This window comes from Sebastes fasciatus, chromosome 2 (genome assembly GCF_043250625.1).
Source record: "Sebastes fasciatus isolate fSebFas1 chromosome 2, fSebFas1.pri, whole genome shotgun sequence".
Lineage (NCBI taxonomy): Eukaryota > Metazoa > Chordata > Actinopteri > Perciformes > Sebastidae > Sebastes > Sebastes fasciatus.
The window spans coordinates 31,630,585-31,641,454 of record NC_133796.1 but is presented as its reverse complement, the minus strand read 5'-3'; the positions used below and the strand labels follow the sequence as shown (position 1 = coordinate 31,641,454).

At 41.7% G+C, this 10,870-nt stretch overlaps 1 protein-coding gene and 1 long non-coding RNA gene across 13 annotated transcripts in view; one reads left to right on the top strand and one right to left on the bottom strand.

Annotated features, from left to right (window-relative positions):
* Positions 1-10,870, bottom strand: part of nhsb (Nance-Horan syndrome b (congenital cataracts and dental anomalies)) — a 73,398-nt gene that overhangs the window by 11,071 nt on the left and 51,457 nt on the right. For 4 of the 8 annotated variants that reach the window (XM_074619442.1, XM_074619408.1, XM_074619418.1 and 1 more), the window contains exons 2-10: positions 3,756-3,908; positions 3,510-3,646; positions 2,793-2,840; positions 2,487-2,531; positions 2,357-2,401; positions 2,006-2,068; positions 1,203-1,395; positions 839-970; positions 176-328 (exon numbers count right to left, since the gene is read on the bottom strand). In XM_074619442.1, coding sequence (XP_074475543.1) covers positions 176-328; positions 839-970; positions 1,203-1,395; positions 2,006-2,068; positions 2,357-2,401; positions 2,487-2,531; positions 2,793-2,840; positions 3,510-3,646; positions 3,756-3,908 — 969 coding nt within the window. The remainder of the gene's footprint in view (positions 1-175; positions 329-838; positions 971-1,202; positions 1,396-2,005; positions 2,069-2,356; positions 2,402-2,486; positions 2,532-2,792; positions 2,841-3,509; positions 3,647-3,755; positions 3,909-10,870) is intronic. The other 4 variants (XM_074619460.1, XM_074619433.1, XM_074619427.1 and 1 more) reach the window with 4 other exon arrangements.
* Positions 1-10,870, top strand: part of LOC141758283 (uncharacterized) — a 55,980-nt gene that overhangs the window by 12,188 nt on the left and 32,922 nt on the right. For all 5 annotated transcript variants that reach the window (XR_012591853.1, XR_012591854.1, XR_012591857.1 and 2 more), the window contains 2 exons: positions 1,229-1,435; positions 7,465-7,557. This is a non-coding gene — a long non-coding RNA (uncharacterized LOC141758283). The remainder of the gene's footprint in view (positions 1-1,228; positions 1,436-7,464; positions 7,558-10,870) is intronic.

The window sequence follows — 10,870 nt, the reverse complement described above, 5'->3', positions numbered from 1 at the left end:
GAGCCAACGCGGATTTGCCTCTGAACTGAGGCTTTTGTTGGGGAGCTCCAAAAGCTGTTGCCGAATGGAAGACCAGGGCTAAGGTTGTGTAGTGTGAACTAGGTATTAGGCTGTAGCACAAATTTGGGAGCCAGAATAAAGAACCAAATATACTTGTCCATTCTCAGACACTTACATGCTATAAGGAAATCATCTGTCTGGCAGCCAGAGTCACGAGTGTGATGGAGGCGACCACTGATTAAGAGGTCTTCCTGACAGAGAGAGAGTTGGTGCGGGTTGGCATGGACAATCACTGTGCGCTCTCTTGCTACGGGTGATTCATCTGAGTCTGAAAGCAAAGAGACAGAGCATGTAGAGTGTCAGTCTTACAGGTAATGGTGACATTTTACACACTAGCTTTATTGCTGAGAATCAGGACCTCCCATATTCATGATCAGATTGTAAACAAATCAAGTTGAGCCATTTTCTTAAAACCACATTATTTGGATGCAAAAACAAAAACTGAAATGTACATGACAATTGCATTATGAAACTGCATGCATGCACAACTACAGGTAAATTAGTCAAAGTTGAACCAGGAAGTAGCTCATAAGTAGGTACAGTTTGGGTAGCAGTTTTAATGGACTGCCTAGTATTTTTGTTTGCACGTGATTGTTGCTGCTCATTTAGCTTGCCCTCATGAACTCATGGCTGTATTAGCAAGGTCACCTCATTCCCAGATTTAAGCAATTAAATTGGAAAAATATGAATAAAACCAATAGCAATTTGCCAAACCTACAAGATTAAGTCCCGTACAGTATTATCACCCTAAATTTTCCAGGTGTGCTCTATAACATACCCATGTCCTGTTGTACTCTTTTGGGTATTCCTGTGATAGTCTTCCTCCTCCTCAGCTTCCTTCTCCTCTGAAGAACCGACTGGGAATGGACTAGAGAGCAACGAGCACTTGCTTCCCTGTCAAACCCAACTCCTGCAATAACAACACAGAAGCCATAAGCCATAAAAGAAAGCTAAAGTTTAATATATTCAATTAGATTCCTGGTTTTCATGCAGGCAGTCTGGGTTTGATTCCTGATTTGGGAACAGTTGCTGTTTGGTCACTTGTTAGCACTGTTGTCTCACAATAACAAAGTCCCTGATTGATCCTCACTAGGGCCAACCTTGCTCTTTCTTAAATTTCCTTTTTGTCTTCTTTGTCTTACCTGTGACGTTAATGGGGATGATGCAGGAGGAGATGGAGTTCGAATCGGCAGTTGACTTCTGATCTGATGGTGAGAGGTTTTCCTTGGACCAGTTTGTCTGTTTATCCTGGGTCGAGGGGGCTTTGGGGGCTCCGGCCTTGGCTCTGTGGCCTCCCTGGACCTCTCCACATTCGCCTTCCCCTGTCGAGACAGTCTGGAGGGAACAGACGGACAGCAGCAACATTATATACATGGTAGGTGCTGATACAGTCTTACAGTTTTAATATATATGTTACTTAGTTGGACAGACTAAAATTAATTATTTACAATGGTGATGTGTAGAATGACAGAGCCACTATTGTACAATTTCTCCAACATCAAAAGATATATAAAAATATCTAATTGCATTTATTTGGACTAATATTGCAATTGTGATATAAGAGGGTATGATACATACTTTTCATTGAAAAAAATTAAAATGATTATGGTGTGATTTTTGCAGGGATCTGTACCAAACAAAGTTTTCTTAATTCTGTAGAATATGACGAGTAGGCCAGGATGCAACATCGCTGCAGTACAACAATATTTAATTTAAAATGGTATTTTGAAACACATTTCACCTTTAACAAATATTGCGATTTCCTCCTCATCCTGCGATTTGAAAGTTGCAGTAGGCCATATTGTGATTACGATAAGATTTTGATTAATTGTGTAGCCCTAATATGTACTGGCAAAAACAATACCAAAGGTAGTGCAGAGTGAAGCTATCAAGAAGTAAACACAACATTTGATTAGAAGGTAAAAACAACACAAATACATGATACCTTTCTGTTCCAAGGAATGAAGATGCAACCTTCAATAGGGTGAAGTGAGTAAAAGCACTCAAACTATTAACACAAATAAAGAAAAGACAAAAGAAAAACAAAAGAATAGATGACATGACATGAGTAATCCAAAAGATGAAATCATATTAAATGAAAAGATTAAAGGAAAGTCAAAAGGTGAAGGATGAATGAGACAGACGATGTACAGCATTGTTTCATTTTTCCAGTTTGTTCTCTCTAACAGTCTTAAAAAAAATCTTCACTATGTTGAAATCTTGTTTACCCTGTCTAACTATAAACTACTGCAAGCCTGGTATGGTTGATAATTTGCCATTCAAACATCTTTCCTACCTTTCTTTGGATCGTCTGAATATCGGCTTCTCTCCCTGGCCTCTCCTGTAACATATACACACAATTATTTGTGAGTGTGCAGGTAAAATTGAACTAATGAAATTAGAGATGTGTCAGTGAATTTCCTCACTTTTCTCTGTATGGTCTGTATCTCTGTTTCTCTCACGGTCCTCTCCTTCAAGAGATGCAGAAGGAATAAAATGAATAGTGTGATAAAAAAAATTCTAAACAAAAAATACCTGTAATGTATACCGATATACATTAAACAGGTACCAATACCACCCCATAATAAAAGAGGAATCAAATGTAGCGCTGTAGTGCGATGTTACATGAAACCCCAGACACACACAGGTGCATATAACACAAATGTTACAGCAGGCGTCTACATGTTTTAGACATTAACAGACATGAACACACAGACACATTTCTGTTTTACCTTCCTGGGTTGATAGTCTAACTCTCGCTCCCTCTCTGCTCTCTCTTTCTGCATGGCAACATCAGAATGAGATAGTGTGTCAGTTTGTTGTAACATATATTTAATAAGAATTAAAGGTGTCAATAAACACAAAACATAAGAATACGAAAATGCCATGCAATGCCGAAATCCGCCATGTTGAATCGTCATGTTTCTACAGTAGCCCAGAACGGCTTGGGCCAGAGTCGATAACGTTAATCACTCCGGTTGCTGCCGCTCTCTCTCTCTCTCTCTTGCTTCAATGCTCCAAATGACCTACGTTACTCTTACAACAACTGGCTCTAGATAGGGGCATTCGCGTTTTCACGTCTGCCACTGTAGCTCTCCCAATACACACGGCACACGGGAGAGGCTTCAATTGGTTACAATCTCAACCTCACCACTAGATGCCACCAGATCCTACACACTGGACCTTTAATGTCTTCCTCACTTTCCCATACCTCACTCAACATGTACAAACTGTCCAGTTCAGTGGTTAACTTTGTTTGCATGTTTGAGATTTTTGCTACTATACTGAGACTCATCCCCTACACATAATCCCAGAATTTATTGGCGTACAAGTGTGAACTGCTTGATAAGAAGTACAATCGCATAATATAGTTCCTGCTATTTAAAGTAAACTATTTCTGGATAACCGCCCCCCCTGGTTGGTTGATGTGAGATATACGTCATCCTTACCGCTCGTGCCAGGCGACTCCTCTGTTGCCGGCGGATACTGTGTGGCGAGGGGAAGGTGGGCATAGGGGGCGCCACTGAGATAGAGATGGTCACCCTGTTTCTCTCCCGACTTGTGGAGCGGTGGTGCTGTGTGTCGTCTGTGAAACCCAAACACACACACACACACACACACACATAAAAACTCACAATCCGTGTCATTTGTACACAACATAATGCAGCTGTGGAGATGGGATCAGCCTCTCTCACCTCGGTGCAGCGCTCTGAGACTGAGCTGAGCGCTTCTGTGCAGCTCCTCCAGACATGGCGGTCGGGTACAAGGATGAAACACGTTGTGTTGCTGGTGCCATGGAGCCTGATAGTGAAGCGACAGCTTGCTCTCTATATCCAGGTTGGAGACCGCTAAGACGAGAGAGGAGACAGACAGACAGACAGAACATGTTCAAGGCAATCTCTATGATGACTCAGATAAAAAAAAAAAAGAATATATATATATATATATATACATATATACATATATACAACTGGTCTGCTCATATACAAAGTTGGTTCTGTGTTGTTATTTTTTGACCCTTGACCTTTGTGTGATTTTATCCAATCAAAGGAACATGAGAACATACTGTATCTTTTAACCTCATAGACTAGGGCTGCAGCTCTCGATTAATTTAGTAATCAAGTATTCCATCGATTAATCGAGTAATCGGATAAAAAATACTTTTGCTTTATTAAGGAGCAATAGTAAATATACAAAAACGAAAATAAGACAGAACAACTAATGGGTTTACTTTTTATTTGTATTGCTTACACAATAATAATATCTGTCAAAACCAAACCCATTTAGTGCATTTAAGTACCATATTACATTCTGGGTTTCAAGGCTCCAGACTAAAATCTTTCAGCACCATTCCAGAACCATCCCGAAAGATTATTTCATCCACCATCCTGACGTCAGTGTAAACCAATCAAAAAATTCTCAAAAATCCTTTTACCGTGTTATTGTCATCATGTATAGTAGTCAATTATTAGGAAATAAATTATTGTATTTTTAGTTAAAGGGACTGTTTGTAACTTCTTATACGTATAAATCAATATATTGATTCATTATATTCCTTCAAACAACTGTATTTATACAAGTTTCTCACCAAAAACTACATTTTACAAGATTACATTTGAATGCATGATGATAACGTTATAATTTACCTTCGCCCAATACTCATTTTGAATTTGCATCAATGATTTTTAGTTATCGAGTTACGTTTACGAAACGTTTCAGCCCTATTATAGACCCGCGGCCATATGACCAACTAGCAGGTCTGGGGGCAAAAAATGAGCTGAATCCCCATTCTTCCTGCTCTCCACTTCCTATAACAACCCTCAAGAACACAGCAAGTACAGAGCACACAGCAGACTACAATTGTCAACTAAGATTTAGCCTACAGACCCACAAACCAACCAGTACTTCTGTATTAGAACACTGCTTGTTGCCAGGTAGGCTGGATGTCAATTAGTTTGAGGTATTTTGATTAAACACATTTATTTATATCCAGTTCTGTTTAGGTCTTAAATATAAAATATGAAGTCTTAAAATAGCGTTATAGTAGTTCTGGAAAGAAAATACCAAAGATGTTATTGTTGCTCTAAGACATGGTTCTTGAAATATGGCATTTGTCTGCCAACATCATGTCTGGTCCACCAGCATCAGAGAGGAAACAGCATTAAGCTGAGATCCAGGCCAGGCTTTACAATGTACCAGCTAAAGGCAGAGGCCTCACACTAAAGTCAGTCACCACATGAACATACAAAAAAAAAAGGAAAATAAGGACAATGATGTTATAAGTTGATACACAAAAAAAATTATAAAGTTTGATGCGAGGCATGTCAGAATCCTCTTTCTATATTGTGCATTCAAACATGAGACAAGGCCGAGACATGCCAGCAGGTGGCAGCTAAACACGCCTCACCACTGCAACTCTGCATACACCAGCACATCCAACACAATTTATTATCATCAGAAAACACAACAAACCCCATCATGAATGATGTACACCTGAGAATCTCTAACTTTCATTTCCAAAGATTAAAACGGTTGATTTACAGACGAGGAGAGAGAGCGAGAGAGAGAAGGACTGTGATTATCCATCTCTCTTATCTGCTCTCAGAGACCCTTTCGCTTTTATTATGAAATCAATTTCCCCTCTTTTAACTCAGAATTCAAAATGCAATTGTGCCCTTGAAAGCCACACTGTACATCAGTAGCCAGGCAACCTTTCATTGCTCATCAAGGCTCGTATTTGCCTGCAATTAAATCAGCGAGCTCACATCAGCAGCATCCGGCCGATTTAAACTACAAGGTTAAAGAAGCACAGGAGGCCAGCTTATTCACACTACAATTACACAGCGTTCTGCCCCAAAGACCGTCACATACAGATAACGTTATTGCCTTGTTTTGCACGTCACACTTTGCGTCTTAAACAATTGTGACGATAATGATTGTAAAATACAACTAAAAGACTCTTCAGCTATACAAACACACTTGGCAGATGAAACTGTATGCATTAGAGGGAAAACAGTAACTTGAAATAAATTTAAGCTCTAAAAGCTGAAATTCTGGGCTGTTTAATGTGATTCTGGGAGATCCTCGTGTTAGTTGCATAGAGCCAGTCTGCTCATTAAACTGACAGATCTGCAAAATCTGCAAAAAACATGCCTCGATACTTTATTATACCTGGTTGTGAGTGGTTATTACCTTCGATAGAGGAGGGACAGAGGAGTAGAATATTGGAACCAAACGTGTTTCTCTGTACAAGGTGCTGACCTAGTTGTTGTGACAGTTAAATTAGTGGATTTGTTACTTTGGCTTTACTGCCTGCCAACCCACTTGTTTCCCTCATCTTTCTTCTCATTGTCCCTTCCTTCCCTACTTATTTTTTCTTGCTCTCTTGCTGCAGCAATGAAGGTGTCTCCTCATCATTATCATCAAGTTGTAGTGCTAAAACTGCACTACTCAGCTAAAAGTTCCCTGCTGCTTTATTCTGTATGTCATCAAAAAAAGATTTTTACTTAAAAATCCCCTCTAGACGTGTTTAGGAAAACCTCTGAATGATAATTTGTGTTTGTTTTTTTACACAAAAAAGTTCTATTGGTTAAAAATAATCTTAAAATCACATCTAGTCCTTCTGCCGCATAGAAAAATCAAGAATATAAGAAGATGCAAATATTTAAGGTGAGCGCAGAGAAGTTTCAGCAGATTCATGTGAAAACAGCCTTCTACTGTCAAACTCTGGACATAAATCATTCTGCACTGTGAAGCCTGAACATCCATGTGAATGTGTATGTAAGCAGAGATAAATGAATAGCGAACAGAACATCAGCAAAGTTCCATTACATGTAGCTTTACAGTCCATTGCCGCAGCAACAACTTCACTAAACGAACATGTAAAATAAATAGTATTTAACATCAGACTGTTCCACACAGGGTGTCTCAGTGTTTCCCTCTTGACCACTCGGTCCAGCACCTCGATAACCTTCCCTCTGGCGCCAACTCACGTAGCCCTAAAAAGACTAAAAACATGAACAATGCAGTGCTGGATTCAAAGTGAATATCTCAGAGAATCCACCAGGAATACAAATCATATCCCAAAATAAATAATCAGTAGCATGTAACAAACTCTAAATGCTTTTATTCAGCGTCTTTTAGAGTTTCACCTCTCCTGCCTACCTGCATTGTCCCGCCTCACTCTTGCTGTCCTGCTCCTCTTCCTCTTCATCTGCATTCGATTGTAATGAAGCTTATGCTGGGAGTTACCCATCGCTAACGTCCAGGAGCAGACATGGCTGAGCACTCCTCTAACACACACTCTGTCTGTCTGTCTCGCTCTCTTTCTGTCTTTTACCCATCATCCCTCTCCTTCTTACTGTATGCCCCCATCTCTGCTTCCCCTCATCCTGAAATCTGCAGGTGCAGTGTCAGCAACTTGCAGTGTCATCATCAGGACTTGCATGCCAACAGCACCAAGAGAGGGGAGGAGAGGAGCTACAGTAAAAAAAGAAGGTAGGAAACACTGTTTAATAAAGAAATGCAGTACAGAGAGTAATGCAGCAATTCACAGGGGTCGAACACTCTAAAAGCAGTGGTTCAAACAGCAGCGATGCAAATGAATGGTTAAGTTCTGTTTGAACTTTGGTGCAATTTGGATTTAGTGCTGAAAAATGTTTGATTATGGATCTAATAACAGAAAAGCACTAATCAACACAAGTGTTTAGCTACAAAGGCTACACTAGGAATGATAAACTTCTGTCTCCATCGTTACCAAAACAAAGAGATGTCTGAGAGTCAAATTAAATGTGATAAATATTTGTAGATAGAAAAGAGGAAGAAAAGAGAGAAAGCAACATAGTTGCTGAACATTATGAATGAGAGGAGCGATGGAAATAAACAGGGATGGGAAAAAGGAAGAATGCATCTATAATATGTTGTAGTGCCCCCTGTGAATCATCATCAAAGTTTAAAAGCAGACACTTGTGGTGAGGAGACTAAAGGTGCCCGTGTGCTCCAACCGAAGCGTTTTAAACCCCCTCCAGCCACACCTTTCTGACACACACACACCCACACTTTTCACCTTTCTAACTTTCAGAAACCGTCACTCTGACATTCATGCCCACTTCCAGCCCGTTCTCATTCCCAGGGCGTCAAATACCGACACTTTGTCACGGCCGTCGGCGCTTGATACCGCCGCACAAGGCACCCTTGTGTATGAGATGCCCCGAGCTTTCCATTAACTGCAATGTAAACTAGGGATGCACCGATACCGATACCAGTATCGGGTATCGGGTCTGATACTGTGCTCATGTACGCAAAACGGCTCCGATACAACGGCACCGATACCAGTTTACAGCAGCGTTACGTTAACCTCTCGTCACCATCTTTTGGGTCCTATCGCACGCGCTCCCGCTCCACCTCCCCGACGGTGCGGGCGAGACGGACCAGTGGTGTGCCCGACCCCACGGGGCCGGGATCCCACCTCAGCCGGCGTGCGCCGGCCCTTACTTTCATTGTGCCACGGGGTTTTGCTTGTACCCTCTGACTTGCGCGTGCGTTAAACTCCTTGGTCCGTGTTTCAAGACGAGTCGGGTGGGTTGCAGACATCGCCGCAGACCCCTAGCACCTTTTACGTGGGCCGAGCCCCACTCTGGGGGCATGATGCGGCTGGGGCGCACTAAGGACAGTCCGCGCCGGTGACACTTTGCACCGCCTCGTACGCAGGACTCTCCAGCCTGACGTGTGTCGCTCACACCCTCCAGCTGGCTGTTAACGAGGGTCTTTTGGCACAGAGAAGTACTCGTATCGGTACTCGGTATCGGCGAATACCCAAATGTAAGTACTTGTACTTGTACTCAGTCTGAAAAAAGTGGTATAGGTGCATCCCTAATGTAAACCCATCTGCAGCAACAGTAAAATGCTCAGGGAAAGTGCGCCGGGAATGACTGTGGTGATGTAGTTTAAAGAGCGAAAAAAGGCAAACAAGGCGGGCGTGAGGGGAGGTGGACGGGTCCAACAAACACAAAGCTTTTATCCAGGAGCCCGCTGTTCGTGTCCCGTATGTTACGTTTCAACTTCACGTTACAATCAACTGGTGGTTCATGTCCCGTGTTCACCACGTCAAGTCACATTTTCACTGTACAAACATAGTCATTTTAAATCCAACCATGTTGTTTTTTCCTAAACCTAACAATGTGGTTTTGTTGCCTAATCCTAAGTAAATGTTTTTGTATAATTCACAACATTAATCATGTGTTAACTGCAAGCAAAAAATGACGCAGAGGGGTCTGACAAAGCGTCAGGATGTGACGAGTTTGGATGAGAACGTGTTGCCACTTCACGCTGTGATCGACCAGGTGGTTCTGAGAAAGTAGGCAGCATTTGAACTTCTCTCTCAAGCTCTCTTTTTTTTTCATTCTTTACACAACTATTTCCGTTACTTTTGACGAATGTCTTCCAGGAGAGACTGTCTGAAAATGTACGCCATTTCCTTCATATTTAGACTATCTTCATGTCTCACTCCTCTCTATGACGGCCGGCTTTTCTCTCCACCTTCGAGTGTGGCCGTTTGGAACAATCAGACGCTTTTGCCTTTCGACATTATCGGACTACATGTGATAGTACTAGTTCTTGTCGAGCATACCCCGAGTAGAAGAGCAGGAAGGTGTGTTCAAACTGTCATTGAGTCACACTACTCAGCCTACTTGGGGAAGCCTTTCCCAGAGATTTAGGAAGAAAATGATCAAACCAGACCAGAGGACCGAAACTAGACCAAGAGCTGCTGACAGTGGCTGATTCTCAGCCCGCATCAGCCCAAGACTGCAGGTGTAAACTTGGTTGTCCTGTGCCAGAACAGAACACAATGTGTTAACAGTTACAACCAGCCTGACTATCTAAAGAACAGCAACACCAAGGACATTTGTGTCGAACTACTGCATTTTGGAGGTGGTTTGGACACATGGTGAGAATGTCCCTCCCTCCACATTGCAGGAGTTCAACGCATGGCCAGCTGGCAGGAGGAGTGGGAGGGCTTGGGGATGCCCTGTTCAATGGAAAAGGACATTTATGCTGCTCTGCTCGCTCTTGACTTGAAAATAGAGGGATAGATTGACATATGGATGAATCAATAGACGGATGGAAACTCCTACTCCTACTGCCTATAGGGAGTTTCAAGAAGATTTACCATACACATCAGCCTTTACGAGCTGGCTGGATGATAGTGGGCAGGCATTTATGTCGATCAACCTGACCCACGACACACAAGCGTAGGAAATTCACTGGTAACATATCGTAGCACAGGAAAACATACAGAGCTACATCTTATTAGTTACAAGTATTTTTCTACTGAAGCACTGCAAAATCAAGAAAGCTTAATGGGCCAAAATGTGTGGAATTTGATGTGGTGTGTGTCAGGACAGCCATCTCTACTAACAACTATTTTAGGTGTGTGATTTTCAGTTGGTGAGTTATTGGCTAAAAAAAGTGTTTTTTATGGCACCACTTCAGTCTCATCTGGCCAATGAGTCTAATTTTACCCTAGTAGTGAATGAGTTTTATCTGGAAGTCTTGGTTGATGTGTATGGTTTCCGAGATTCAACTTTTAAGGAAGAAGAGAAAGAAGAAGGAGACAGAAAACAAGAGCTATAATAAAAATACAATAGATAAAATAATGGTATGAAGTTCAGTTGCAGAACGCAGAAAGCCAGTGAACAGCTCCGACTCTTTTGATATGCACAGAGGACACACTGTAGTGTAAAACAACACACTATAAAAAAACATCACCGTCCATGACATTTGCACTGACTTCTCCACATGTCACTGCTTT